The sequence below is a fragment of the Chelmon rostratus genome, chromosome 9 (assembly GCF_017976325.1).
Source record: "Chelmon rostratus isolate fCheRos1 chromosome 9, fCheRos1.pri, whole genome shotgun sequence".
NCBI classification, from domain to species: Eukaryota; Metazoa; Chordata; class Actinopteri; order Chaetodontiformes; family Chaetodontidae; genus Chelmon; species Chelmon rostratus.
The window spans coordinates 14152445-14167146 of NC_055666.1; the positions used below are offsets into that span (position 1 = coordinate 14152445).

General features: G+C 44.0%; 5 protein-coding genes across 5 annotated transcripts; all 5 read left to right on the forward strand.

Moving 5' to 3' along the window:
• pcdhb (protocadherin b) lies at nt 1-2572 on the forward strand. Its single transcript, XM_041944777.1, has 2 exons — nt 1-2379; nt 2567-2572. The coding sequence occupies exons 1-2, from the start codon at nt 1-3 to the stop codon at nt 2570-2572; spliced, it is 2385 nt and encodes a 794-aa protein (XP_041800711.1).
• Nucleotides 2573-2889: 317 nt separating this feature from the next.
• On the forward strand, nt 2890-5487 carry LOC121612032 (protocadherin alpha-C2-like). The gene is made up of 2 exons (XM_041944778.1): nt 2890-5298; nt 5482-5487. Exons 1-2 carry the CDS (start codon nt 2890-2892, stop codon nt 5485-5487), a joined length of 2415 nt encoding a protein of 804 aa, XP_041800712.1.
• Nucleotides 5488-5806: 319 nt separating this feature from the next.
• On the forward strand, nt 5807-8321 carry LOC121612033 (protocadherin alpha-C2-like). Its single transcript, XM_041944779.1, has 2 exons — nt 5807-8215; nt 8304-8321. The coding sequence occupies exons 1-2, from the start codon at nt 5807-5809 to the stop codon at nt 8319-8321; spliced, it is 2427 nt and encodes an 808-aa protein (XP_041800713.1).
• A 516-nt stretch (nt 8322-8837) lies between these two features.
• Nucleotides 8838-11228, forward strand: LOC121611932 (protocadherin alpha-C2-like). Its single transcript, XM_041944666.1, has one exon. It carries the CDS (start codon nt 8838-8840, stop codon nt 11226-11228), a length of 2391 nt encoding a protein of 796 aa, XP_041800600.1.
• Nucleotides 11229-11725: 497 nt separating this feature from the next.
• Nucleotides 11726-14399, forward strand: LOC121612034 (protocadherin alpha-C2-like). The gene is made up of 2 exons (XM_041944780.1): nt 11726-14113; nt 14376-14399. The coding sequence occupies exons 1-2, from the start codon at nt 11726-11728 to the stop codon at nt 14397-14399; spliced, it is 2412 nt and encodes an 803-aa protein (XP_041800714.1).
• The last annotated feature ends 303 nt before the right edge of the window (nt 14400-14702 follow it).

The following is a 14702-nucleotide window of genomic DNA, read 5'->3' on the forward strand; positions in this document are numbered from 1 at the left end:
ATGCATGTGTGGGGCACAGTCTTTGTCTTGTGTGCAGTATGGCCCAGCGCTTTGTCTGTGACACGGTACTCCATTGCCGAGGAGATGGAAAGGGGCTCTGTCGTGGCTAATCTCGCAGCTGATCTGGGACTCGATCTTGGAGGCCTGGCACAACGAGAGGTAAAACTTGATATTTTCCATAACAAAAAATATCTGGATGTCAATAAAAAGACGGGGGAGTTGTACATCGTGGAAAAGATGGACAGGGAATATCTTTGTCCTAAAATAACCTCCTGTTTTCTGAAGCTTGATGTTATCATAGAAAGCCCCTTACGTATCTTCAACATTGAACTCGGAATAACGGACATAAATGACAACGCTCCACATTTTCGACGAGACAGAGTTGAGCTCGACGTTTCAGAATCGGCGACACCAGGGGAGAGATTCTCCCTGCCTAATGCTGTGGATCCAGATGTTGGCGTAAATACAATCAAAACATACAGGCTCAGTGTCAGTGAACATTTCACCATCGAAATTCAGACGGGCAGTGATGGTACTCAGTATGTTGATTTGGTGTTGACCGAGTCTTTAGACCGAGAGGAGAATGCTGTTCATAATTTAATACTGACTGCTGTGGACGGCGGAGTCCCTGTGCGCTCCGGCACTGCCGACATAATTGTCAGAGTACAGGATACAAACGACAATCCTCCACGGTTTGACAAGCAGACGTACACAATAAATATGACCGAAAATTCCCCGATCGGAACCTTAGTGATGAAGCTCAACGCCACAGATCTTGACGAAGGTCTGAATTCAGAAATAGTGTACTCATTCACCCTTTACACGTCAGAAAAAACGCAAGATGTTTTTGCATTGAATCCTAACACAGGGGAGATAACTGTGAAGGGTACGATTGACTATGAAGATATGAAATTTTATGAGATGCACATTGAGGCCAGAGACAAAGGGACGCATCCGTTACTGGGGCAATGTAAAGTAGTCGTCCACGTGACAGATATGAATGACAATTATCCGGAAATTACCATACAGTCTGTTAAAAACACAGTGGATGAGAACATCCCAGTAGGAAGTGTCATTGCTCTGGTAGGCATAAGTGACAGAGACACTGGCGAGAACGGAAAAGTGGGCTTATCCATAGATCAGAACCTGCCCTTTATTCTCAACAAATCATCAGATAGACCCACGCATTACAAACTCATAGTGTCTGAACCACTGGATCGTGAATCAGTACCCGAATACGACATCACACTAATTGTGACAGACACAGGAACGCCGCCTTTATCTGATAACGAAACAATACATTTACATCTACTTGATGTTAATGACAACGCGCCACAGTTCCCTCAGTCATTTTATACTATCCGTGTGATGGAGAATAACGCACCTGGGGCCTTGCTCAGTTCCCTCACTGCGTTTGACCCTGACCTCCATGAAAACCAGTATCTGGTTTATTTCATCCTGGAGAAGGAGATAGCCAACACCTCCATGTCCATGCTGTTCTCCATCAATCCAGAGAACGGGAATCTTTACGCACTGAAAACTTTTGACTATGAGATCGAGAAGGAGTTTCTTTTCCACATCGAGGCCAGAGACTCTGGCTCTCCTCCACTCAGCAGTAACGTGACGGTCCACATCATCATTGTGGACCAGAACGACAACGCTCCGGTGATTGTCTCTCCGTGGCGCGCGCACGGCTCGGTGGTGGAGGAAAAGATCCCCAGATCCACCGACAAAGGCTCTCTGGTTGCCAAGGTGATAGCCTTAGACACCGACTCGGTGCACAACTCTCGGATTACCTACCAGTTTCTCCAGGTGACTGACGCCACCTTGTTCAGTCTGGACCAATACAACGGAGAGATCCGGACTATGAGGATGTTCAGTTACAGAGATCCGCGCCACCAGAGACTGGTTGTTGTTGCCAAGGACAACGGGGAGCCTGCTCTCTCTGCTACAGTCACCATCAAGCTGTCCACAGTGGAGACTGCCGTGAAGGCCTACTCTGACATGACGGAGGTGCCTCTAGAATACGACATCTTCTCAGACCTAAACCTGTATTTGGTCATCGGTCTGGGCTCGGTGTCATTTCTCCTGCTCATCACCATATTAGTCACCATCGTGCTCAAATGCCAGAAACCCAAAGCCAGCAAAGCGGCTCCTCCGTGCAGGAACAGTGTGATCAGTGAGAGGAACTCCACCATCGCAGATTCCACTCTGGTGTCCAACGATGCCTACTGGTACAGTCTGTTTCTAGCGGAGACCAGGAAAGGAAAGCTGGTGGTGAGACAGCCTGTGCCAAAGGGCTCCAGATACATCGTGTCCAGCATACCAAGAGGAACAGGACTGACAGACACGAGTGACTCTGCAGCTTCTACTCTGCAGGTAAGAGTTGGACAAACACATCTGTTTCCTATATTTGTCATATGATGAAGTTGTTGTTGTGTTTAAAATGTTTTAAATTGGAAAATGTAGCATCTGAAATGAACGGATAAAGTGCATTACTTGAAAGGACATCTGCAACAGCGAATAATCTTAAAGTGTTGTTGTTGTTGTTGTTGTTTTTTTGAAGGCTTAGGCGACATGGATCGGGTAGAGCAATAAAGCTCAAATGCAAGGTCTTGTAATATGCAAAGAGTGGCGCTGTTTACTCAAAAAAAGATACGAGGCCGAGACTGCGCTGACGTTGAATCTTTGTGGGGCAGAGATAAAAAAAAACGGACAGCTCCGTGGTGCTGAAAAGCGCAGCAATGACATGCGGGACCATGTCGCTCGTAACACTGACGGAACATGTTTGGGATTTAAATCGCAAAAGTGTGTTTATATCGAAGGCTTAGGATCAGTTTTACACATCAGCGGAAACAGCATTATATCGGAGTAAACAGGCAAGCAACAATGGGGTGCGCTGTAGCCATACAGTCATACAGAAGGTATGTGGGACTCATTGTTCTGTTTTCTGTCGTATATTATATATCTGCCTCAGTGACTCATTATTCCATACCTGAAGAAATGAAAGAAGGATCAGTTGTGGCAAATCTCGCCACGGACCTCAGCCTGGATGTAAAAACACTGAATCAGAGGAAGATGCGTCTTGACATCATTGCAAATAAGAAATATCTGGACGTGAACAAAGAGACTGGTGAGCTGTATATTGTTGAGAAGATTGACAGAGAATACCTTTGCCCGACAAAGTCGTCAGCGTCTTGCTACCTTAAATTGGAGGCAATACTAGAAAACCCATTACGAATTTTTAATATCGAAGTAGAAATTCTAGATATGAACGACAACGCCCCACAGTTTCGAAGAGACGTCATACATTTAGACATATCTGAAGCGACGCCGAAAGGAGAGAGATTCTCTCTCAGCAATGCAGTTGATCCTGATGTTGGAAGCAATTCAGTGAAAACTTATCATCTGAGTGAAAGTGAACATTTTAATATTGAGGTTCAGACTGGAAGAGATGGGTCGAAATTTGCCGAATTAATCTTGACAAAGACTTTAGACCGAGAGCAGCAGGCTGTTCATAATTTAATACTCACAGCTGTAGATGGAGGCACACCTGCTCGTTCTGGCACGGTGAGCCTTATTGTTCATGTTTCAGACACAAATGACAACACTCCTGCATTTGACAAGGCGAGTTACAATATTAAAATAATGGAAAACTCTCCTATTGGAAGTCTTGTTGTTCATCTGAATGCAACAGACTTAGATGAGGGGTCAAATTCTGATATAACGTACTCATACAGTTTATATACATCAGAAAAAACGCAAGAAACATTTAATCTGAATCCTTCCACTGGTGAAATTACAGTTAAAGGAATGTTAAACTATGAGGATTTCAGGATTTATGACATGGAAGTTATAGCAACTGATAAAGGAACCAATAGTTTATCAGGACAATGTACCATAAAGATTGTAGTTGAAGACATGAATGACAACCATCCAGAAATATCTATTAAATCATTTCAGAGTCCAGTGAATGAAAACATAGAATTAGACACAGTGATCGCTGTAGTTAGTGTCAGTGACAAAGACTCAGGGGACAACGGAGTGGTTGATCTTCATATTCCAGATAATATGCCTTTCAAACTGAGGGAATCCTCTGATAACTATTATGAATTAGTCGTGTCAGAGCCGCTAGACCGTGAGAAGGTTCCAGAATATGACGTGACTTTCACTGTTACAGACAGAGGTTCTCCTCCTTTATCTGACAATGAAACTATGACGTTGGAACTGCTGGATGTGAATGACAATGTTCCACAGTTCCCTCAGTCATTTTATACTATCCGTGTGATGGAGAATAACGCACCTGGAGCCTTGCTCAGTTCCCTCACTGCGTTTGACCCTGACCTCCATGAAAACCAGTATCTGGTGTATTTCATCCTGGAAAAGGAGATAGCCAACACCTCCATGTCCATGCTGTTCTCCATCAATCCAGAGAACGGGAATCTTTACGCACTGAAAACTTTTGACTATGAGATCGAGAAGGAGTTTCTTTTCCACATCGAGGCCAGAGACTCTGGCTCTCCTCCACTCAGCAGTAACGTGACGGTCCACATCATCATAGTGGACCAGAACGACAACGCTCCGGTGATTGTCTCTCCGTGGCGTGCGCACGGCTCGGTGGTGGAGGAAAAGATCCCCAGATCCACCGACAAAGGCTCTCTGGTTGCCAAGGTGATAGCCTTAGACACCGACTCGGTGCACAACTCTCGGATTACCTACCAGTTTCTCCAGGTGACTGACGCCACCTTGTTCAGTCTGGACCAATACAACGGAGAGATCCGGACTATGAGGATGTTCAGTTACAGAGATCCGCGCCACCAGAGACTGGTTGTTGTTGCCAAGGACAACGGGGAGCCTGCTCTCTCTGCTACAGTCACCATCAAGCTGTCCACAGTGGAGACTGCCGTGAAGGCCTACTCTGACATGACGGAGGTGCCTCTAGAATACGACATCTTCTCAGACCTAAACCTGTATTTGGTCATCGGTCTGGGCTCGGTGTCATTTCTCCTGCTCATCACCATATTAGTCACCATCGTGCTCAAGTGTCAGAAACCCAAGGCCAGCAAAGCGGCTCCTCCCTGCAGAAACAGTGTGATCAGTGAGAGGAACTCCACCATCGCAGATTCCACTCTGGTGTCCAACGATGCCTACTGGTACAGTCTGTTTTTAGCGGAGACCAGGAAAGGAAAGCTGGTGGTGAGACAGCCTGTGCCAAAGGGCTCCAGATACATTGTGTCCAGCATACCAAGAGGAACAGGACTGACGGACACGAGTGACTCTGCAGGTTCCACGCTGCAGGTAAGAGTTGGACAAACACATCTGTTTCCTATATTTGTCATATGATGAAGTTGTTGTTGTGTTTAAAATGTTTTAACTTGGTAAATGTAGCATCTGAAATGAACGGATAAACTGCATTAATTGAAAGGACATCTGCAACAGCGAATAATCTTAGAGTGTTGTTGTTGTTTTTTTTTTTTGAAGGCTTAGGCGACATGGATCGGGTAGAGCAATAAAGCTCAAATGCAAGGTCTTGTAATATGCAAAGAGTGGCGCTGTTTACTCAAAAAAAGATACGAGGCCGAGACTGCGCTGACGTTGAATCTTTGTGGGGCAGAGATAAAAAAACAACCGGACAGCTCCGTGGTGCTGAAAAGCGCAGCAATGACATGCGGGACCATGTCGCTCGTAACACTGACGGAACATGTTTGGAATTTAAATCGCAAAAGTGTGTTTATATCGAAGGCTTAGGATCAGTTTTACATATCAGCGGAAACAGCATTATATCGGCGTGAACAGTCAAGCAACAATGGGGTGCGCTGTAGCCATACAGTCAGACAGAAGGTATGTGGGACTCATTGTTCTGTTTTCTGTCGTTTATTATACAACTGCTTCAGTGACTCATTATTCCATACCTGAAGAAATGAAAGAAGGATCAGTTGTGGCAAATCTTGCTTCGGATCTCAGTCTGGATGTTAAAACACTGAATCAGAGGAAGATGCGTCTTGACATCATTGCAAATAAGAAATATCTGGACGTGAACAAAGAGACTGGTGAGCTGTATATTGTTGAGAAGATTGACAGAGAATATATTTGCACAACAAAGTCGTCGGCGTCTTGCTACCTTAAACTGGAAGCAATACTAGAAAACCCATTACGAATTTTTAATATCGAAGTAGAAATTCTGGATATGAACGACAACGCCCCACAGTTTCGAAGAGACGTCATACATTTAGACATATCTGAAGCGACGCCGAAAGGAGAAAGATTCTCTCTCAGCAATGCAGTTGATCCTGATGTTGGAAGCAATTCAGTGAAAACGTATCATCTGAGTGAAAGTGAACATTTTAATATTGAGGTTCAGACTGGAAGAGATGGGTCGAAATTTGCCGAATTAATCTTGACAAAGACTTTAGACCGAGAGCAGCAGGCTGTTCATAATTTAATACTCACAGCTGTAGATGGAGGCACACCTGCTCGTTCTGGCACGGTGAGCATTATTGTTCATGTTTCAGACACTAATGACAACGCTCCTGCGTTTGACAAAGAGAGTTACAATATAAAAATAATGGAAAACTCTCCTATTGGAAGTCTTGTTGTTCATCTGAATGCAACAGACTTAGATGAGGGGTCAAATTCTGATATAACGTACTCATACAGTTTATATACGTCAGAAAAAACACAAGAAACATTTAATCTGAATCCTTCCACTGGTGAAATTACAGTTAAAGGAATGTTAAACTATGAGGATTTCAGGAATTATGACATGGAAGTTATAGCAACTGATAAAGGAGCCAATAGTTTATCAGGACAATGTACTATAAAGATTGTAGTTGAAGACATGAATGACAACCATCCAGAAATATCTATTAAATCATTTCAGAGTCCAGTGAATGAAAACATAGAATTAGACACAGTGATCGCTGTAGTTAGTGTCAGTGACAAAGACTCAGGAGACAACGGAGTGGTTGATCTTCATATTCCAGATAATATGCCTTTCAAACTGAGGGAATCCTCTGATAACTATTATGAATTAGTCGTGTCAGAGCCGCTAGACCGTGAGAAGGTTCCAGAATATGACGTGACTTTCACTGTTACAGACAGAGGTTCTCCTCCTTTATCTGACAATGAAACTATGACGTTGGAACTGCTGGATGTGAATGACAATGTTCCACAGTTCCCTCAGTCATTTTATACGATCCGTGTGATGGAGAATAACGCACCTGGGGCCTTGCTCAGTTCCCTCACTGCGTTTGACCCTGACCTCCATGAAAACCAGTATCTGGTTTATTTCATCCTGGAAAAGGAGATAGCCAACACCTCCATGTCCATGCTGTTCTCCATCAATCCAGAGAACGGGAATCTTTACGCACTGAAAACTTTTGACTATGAGATCGAGAAGGAGTTTCTTTTCCACATCGAGGCCAGAGACTCTGGCTCTCCTCCACTCAGCAGTAACGTGACGGTCCACATCATCATTGTGGACCAGAACGACAACGCTCCGGTGATTGTCTCTCCGTGGCGCGCGCACGGCTCGGTGGTGGAGGAAAAGATCCCCAGATCCACCGACAAAGGCTCTCTGGTTGCCAAGGTGATAGCCTTAGACACCGACTCGGTGCACAACTCTCGGATTACCTACCAGTTTCTCCAGGTGACTGACGTCACCTTGTTCAGTCTGGACCAATACAACGGAGAGATCCGGACTATGAGGATGTTCAGTTACAGAGATCCGCGCCACCAGAGACTGGTTGTTGTTGCCAAGGACAACGGGGAGCCTGCTCTCTCTGCTACAGTCACCATCAAGCTGTCCACAGTGGAGACTGCCGTGAAGGCCTACTCTGACATGACGGAGGTGCCTCTAGAATACGACATCTTCTCAGACCTAAACCTGTATTTGGTCATCGGTCTGGGCTCGGTGTCATTTCTCCTGCTCATCACCATATTAGTCACCATCGTGCTCAAGTGTCAGAAACCCAAGGCCAGCAAAGCGGCTCCTCCCTGCAGGAACAGTGTGATCAGTGAGAGGAACTCCACCATCGCAGATTCCACTCTGGTGTCCAACGATGCCTACTGGTACAGTCTGTTTCTAGCGGAGACCAGGAAAGGAAAGCTGGTGGTGAGACAGCCTGTGCCAAAGGGCTCCAGATACATCGTGTCCAGTATACCAAGAGGAACAGGACTGACGGACACGAGTGACTCTGCAGCTTCTACTCTGCAGGTATGCGCGAAATTAAAATTGCTCAAGTCTTTTCTTTTGTTCATGATCATTTTACTTGACAATTACCTATGTGTACATGACTCTGCAGGGTCCACTCTGCAGGTGAGAGTCTAACCTAGACGTTTTTTTTAAATACTTATTATTTATCACTGTTGTTGAGCATTTTATTTTACATTGTATTTGTTTTGAGATCATAAAGCTTCACTAATCATGTCAAGAACATAATCAATGCTTGTGATTATTCTCGTCAGCTGTACTCAATTTAAAGTCAAATTAATCGTCATAGGCGATTTTTTATGTTCCATTGTGTTGAACACAAGAGAGTGATACAAAATCTTACGGGTGGCGCTGTTTTATGATTAAAATGCCAGCCCATGAACGCCATGACAGTTAACAGTGTCACCGGGACACATCGTCAAACAATCGGATTGCTCCGTGGTGCTGAAACTCCACTTCGGAAACACGCTCGCCTGTTTTTGCGCCAAAAGATACTCGGTATTAAAATTGTGTGCAAACGTGTGAGATCAAGGACATTGAAGCAGACTTCAATATTGCTGGAAGCGCACATCACATCGTTTGAACTGCGGTGAACCCGCACACAACAATAGGAGCGTTTGTAACAATGCAGTCTTGCAATAGGTACGTGCTACTTGTTTTTCTTCTGTCCTTTGTTCGCAACATATCGACCTCAGTGACTCATTATTCCATACCGGAGGAAATGAAAGAAGGATCAGTTGTGGCAAATCTTGCTTCGGATCTCAGTCTGGATGTTAAAACACTGAATCAGAGGAAGATGCGTCTCGACATCATTGCAAATAAGAAATATCTGGACGTGAACAAAGAGACTGGTGAGCTCTACATTGTCGAGAAGATTGACAGAGAATACATTTGTCCTGCAAAGTCGTCTTGCTATCTCAGACTGGAGGTAATACTAGAAAACCCTGTACGAATATTTAACATCGAAGTAGAAATTGTGGATATGAACGACAACGCCCCACAGTTTCGAAGAGACGTCATACATTTAGACATATCTGAAGCGACGCCGAAAGGAGAGAGATTCTCTCTCAGCAATGCAGTTGATCCTGATGTTGGAAGCAATTCAGTGAAAACGTATCATCTGAGTGAAAGTGAACATTTTAATATTGAGGTTCAGACTGGAAGAGAAGGGTCGAAATTTGCCGAATTAATCTTGATAAAGACTTTAGACCGAGAGCAGCAGGCTGTTCATAATTTAATACTCACAGCTGTAGATGGAGGCACACCTGCTCGTTCTGGCACTGCAAGTGTTATTGTTCGTGTTTTGGACACAAATGACAACACTCCTGCATTTGACAAAGTGAGTTATAACATAAAAATAATGGAAAACTCTCCTATTGGAAGTCTTGTTGTTCATCTGAATACAACAGACTTAGATGAGGGGTCAAATTCTGATATAACGTACTCATACAGTTTATATACATCAGAAAAAACACAAGAAACATTTAATCTGAATCCTTCCACTGGTGAAATTACAGTTAAAGGAATGTTAAACTATGAGGATTTCAGGATTTATGACATGGAAGTTATAGCAACTGATAAAGGAGCCAATAGTTTATCAGGACAATGTACTATAAAGATTGTAGTTGAAGACATGAATGACAACCATCCAGAAATATCTATTAAATCATTTCAGAGTCCAGTGAATGAAAACATAGAATTAGACACAGTGATCGCTGTAGTTAGTGTCAGTGACAAAGACTCAGGAGACAACGGAGTGGTTGATCTTCATATTCCAGATAATATGCCTTTCAAACTGAGGGAATCCTCTGATAACTATTATGAATTAGTCGTGTCAGAGCTGTTAGACCGTGAGAAGGTTCCAGAATATGACGTGACTTTCACTGTTACAGACAGAGGTTCTCCTCCTTTATCTGACAATGAAACTATGACGTTGGAACTGCTGGATGTGAATGACAATGTTCCACAGTTCCCTCAGTCATTTTATACTATCCGTGTGATGGAGAATAACGCACCTGGGGCCTTGCTCAGTTCCCTCACTGCGTTTGACCCTGACCTCCATGAAAACCAGTATCTGGTGTATTTCATCCTGGAAAAGGAGATAGCCAACACCTCCATGTCCATGCTGTTCTCCATCAATCCAGAGAACGGGAATCTTTACGCACTGAAAACTTTTGACTATGAGATCGAGAAGGAGTTTCTTTTCCACATCGAGGCCAGAGACTCTGGCTCTCCTCCACTCAGCAGTAACGTGACGGTCCACATCATCATAGTGGACCAGAACGACAACGCTCCGGTGATTGTCTCTCCGTGGCGTGCGCACGGCTCGGTGGTGGAGGAAAAGATCCCCAGATCCACCGACAAAGGCTCTCTGGTTGCCAAGGTGATAGCCTTAGACACCGACTCGGTGCACAACTCTCGGATTACCTACCAGTTTCTCCAGGTGACTGACGCCACCTTGTTCAGTCTGGACCAATACAACGGAGAGATCCGGACTATGAGGATGTTCAGTTACAGAGATCCGCGCCACCAGAGACTGGTTGTTGTTGCCAAGGACAACGGGGAGCCTGCCCTCTCTGCTACAGTCACCATCAAGCTGTCCACAGTGGAGACTGCCGTGAAGGCCTACTCTGACATGACGGAGGTGCCTCTAGAATACGACATCTTCTCAGACCTAAACCTGTATTTGGTCATCGGTCTGGGCTCGGTGTCATTTCTCCTGCTCATCACCATATTAGTCACCATCGTGCTCAAGTGTCAGAAACCCAAGGCCAGCAAAGCGGCTCCTCCCTGCAGGAACAGTGTGATCAGTGAGAGGAACTCCACCATCGCAGATTCCACTCTGGTGTCCAACGATGCCTACTGGTACAGTCTGTTTCTAGCAGAGACCAGGAAAGGAAAGCTGGTGGTGAGACAGCCTGTGCCAAAGGGCTCCAGATACATCGTGTCCAGCATACCAAGAGGAACAGGACTGACAGACACGAGTGACTCTGCAGCTTCCACTCTGCAGGTATGAGCTAAATTAAAATTGCTCATGTCTTTTGTTTTGTTCATGATCATTTTACTTGCCAATTACCTATGTGTATATGAGAATATCACGTTCAAAGGCTTGAGGAAAAGAAAAACGAATATAATTCCCTTTTGCAATATCTGCAGCCATCTTACATCTTACTCTCACGTTTAAACTTTCACACCTGGTTGCTGAGTCAGTTACCGCACTGAAAATGTATTTCATTTCTACGATGTGCACGGAGTGGCGCTGTTCTCACCAAAAAATACGAACACATGTCCGCCGTGAAAAGAAATCATTGTAAAATCTGCAGCGTTGCAAACAGCCAGACAGCACCGTGGTCCTAGAAGTCATATTTAAAAAGATATATGCGTTTTCGCTGTTTTACCCGTCAAGATATTCACGGATTCAAAATTTCATCTTTGCGCTTTGAAGGATATCTTAATAGCAAAGTTGTGCAACGAACGGTGAACAGAAGAACAAAAATGCGGTCCGCTGAAACAATGCAGTCACGGAAAGGGTATGTCGCGTTTGTTTTTCTCTGTTCTTTTATTCCTCACGTAACTGCTTCAGTGACTCATTATTCCATACCGGAGGAAATGAAAGAAGGATCAGTTGTGGCAAATCTTGCTTCGGATCTCAGTCTGGATGTTAAAACACTGAATCAGAGGAAGATGCGTCTTGACATTATTGCAAATAAGAAATATCTGGACGTGAACAAAGAGACTGGTGAGCTGTATATTGTTGAGAAGATTGACCGGGAACATCTGTGCACAAAAACACTGACATTGTGTTATTTGAAAATGGAAGTCATACTAGAAAACCCTGTGCGAATTTTTAATATCGAAGTAGAAATTCTAGATATGAACGACAACGCCCCACAGTTTCGACGGGACGTCATACATTTAGACATATCTGAAGCGACGCCGAAAGGAGAGAGGTTCTCTCTCAGCAATGCAGTTGATCCTGATGTTGGAAGCAATTCAGTGAAAACGTATCATCTGAGTGAAAGTGAACATTTTAATATTGAGGTTCAGACTGGAAGAGATGGGTCGAAATTTGCCGAATTAATCTTGACAAAGACTTTAGACCGAGAGCAGCAGGCTGTTCATAATTTAATACTCACAGCTGTAGATGGAGGCACACCTGCTCGTTCTGGCACTGCAAGTGTTATTGTTCGTGTTTTGGACACAAATGACAACACTCCTGCATTTGACAAAGTGAGTTATAACATAAAAATAATGGAAAACTCTCCCATTGGAAGCCTTGTTGTTCATCTGAATGCAACAGACTTAGATGAGGGGTCAAATTCTGATTTAACATACTCATACAGTTTATATACGTCAGAGAAAACACAAGAAACATTTAATCTGAATCCCTCTACTGGTGAAATTACTGTGAAAGGAATGTTAAACTATGAGGATTTCAGGATTTATGATATGGAAGTTATAGCAACTGATAAAGGAGCCAATAGTTTGTCAGGACAATGTACCATAAAGATTGTAGTTGAAGACATGAATGACAACCATCCAGAAATATCTATTAAATCATTTCAGAGTCCAGTGAATGAAAACATAGAATTAGACACAGTGATCGCTGTAGTTAGTGTCAGTGACAAAGACTCAGGGGACAACGGAGTGGTTGATCTTCATATTCCAGATAATATGCCTTTCAAACTGAGGGAATCCTCTGATAACTATTATGAATTAGTCGTGTCAGAGCCGTTAGACCGTGAGAAGGTTCCAGAATATGACGTGACTTTCACTGTTACAGACAGAGGTTCTCCTCCTTTATCTGACAATGAAACTATGACGTTGGAACTGCTGGATGTGAATGACAATGTTCCACAGTTCCCTCAGTCATTTTATACTATCCGTGTGATGGAGAATAACGCACCTGGGGCCTTGCTCAGTTCCCTCACTGCGTTTGACCCTGACCTCCATGAAAACCAGTATCTGGTGTATTTCATCCTGGAGAAGGAGATAGCCAACACCTCCATGTCCATGCTGTTCTCCATCAATCCAGAGAACGGGAATCTTTACGCACTGAAAACTTTTGACTATGAGATTGAGAAGGAGTTTCTTTTCCACATCGAGGCCAGAGACTCTGGCTCTCCTCCACTCAGCAGCAACGTGACGGTCCACATCATCATAGTGGACCAGAACGACAACGCTCCGGTGATTGTCTCTCCGTGGCGCGCGCACGGCTCGGTGGTGGAGGAAAAGATGCCCAGATCCACCGACAAAGGCTCTCTGGTTGCCAAGGTGATAGCCTTAGACACCGACTCGGTGCACAACTCTCGGATTACCTACCAGTTTCTCCAGGTGACTGACGCCACCTTGTTCAGTCTGGACCAATACAACGGAGAGATCCGGACTATGAGGATGTTCAGTTACAGAGATCCGCGCCACCAGAGACTGGTTGTTGTTGCCAAGGACAACGGGGAGCCTGCTCTCTCTGCTACAGTCACCATCAAGCTGTCCACAGTGGAGACTGCCGTGAAGGCCTACTCTGACATGACGGAGGTGCCTCTAGAATACGACATTTTCTCAGACCTAAACCTGTATTTGGTCATCGGTCTGGGCTCGGTGTCATTTCTCCTGCTCATCACCATATTGGTCACCATCGTGCTCAAGTGTCAGAAACCCAAGGCCAGCAAAGCGGCTCCTCCCTGCAGAAACAGCGTGATCAGTGAGAGGAACTCCACCATCGCAGATTCCACTCTGGTGTCCAACGATGCCTACTGGTACAGTCTGTTTCTAGCGGAGACCAGGAAAGGAAAGCTGGTGGTGAGACAGCCTGTGCCAAAGGGCTCCAGATACATTGTGTCCAGCATACCAAGAGGAACAGGACTGACAGACACGAGTGACTCTGCAGCTTCTACTCTGCAGGTAAATTAATTAGTCTTCATTTTAAGTAATCAGTTAACCGTCATTTTTATTCATTTCAACTTCTCTTGCCGTTTCCAGATATTGTCAGTATGTCAAAAAGAAGCGTGAATCGCGATTTGTTATTTTAGTCAACCTGGAATGATAATGATGTTCCAAATCTGCTGTCCAAAAAAGTCTCTACGGAATACACTGCATTATACACCAGTTTCAACATCGCTTTCAGATATTCTAAATGCGAGGTTCCCATCTCTTTTCTCTTTAGGACCCCTTTTCCATCACTGAGTAAACTGACAACCCCTGTCTAAGTGACACATTGTATGGATTTTTAAAATTAAATTCAGTGCATTACTGTAAAAATCGAGAACAACTGACAAACTATGCAATTAACCCAAATAGTGAATGCAATTACTGCAGAATATTTGTGTAAAATGAGCGATTGGATGAATTTTGAGATTATTTCCTCTGAATATTTATTCAGAGACGAGTTTTCATGATATTTTCACAATTTGTTGTTATGCAGATCTCTGTCTTTTTTATGTAATTCTATCAGTTTTTAGCAATCATTCATGCTTTAATAAGCTTCCTGTTT

Excerpts from the sequence above, each read along its gene's own strand:
- LOC121612034 (XM_041944780.1), top strand. The coding sequence starts at position 11,726 with ATGCAGTCACGGAAAGGGTATGTCGCGTTTGTTTTTCTCTGTTCTTTT. Across the intron at positions 14,114-14,375 it reads CTGCAGCTTCTACTCTGCAG|GACCCCTTTTCCATCACTGA; the intron begins GTAAATTAATTA and ends TTTTCTCTTTAG.
- LOC121612032 (XM_041944778.1), top strand. The coding sequence starts at position 2,890 with ATGGGGTGCGCTGTAGCCATACAGTCATACAGAAGGTATGTGGGACTC.
- pcdhb (XM_041944777.1), top strand. The coding sequence starts at position 1 with ATGCATGTGTGGGGCACAGTCTTTGTCTTGTGTGCAGTATGGCCCAGC.
- LOC121612033 (XM_041944779.1), top strand. The coding sequence starts at position 5,807 with ATGGGGTGCGCTGTAGCCATACAGTCAGACAGAAGGTATGTGGGACTC.
- LOC121611932 (XM_041944666.1), top strand. The coding sequence starts at position 8,838 with ATGCAGTCTTGCAATAGGTACGTGCTACTTGTTTTTCTTCTGTCCTTT.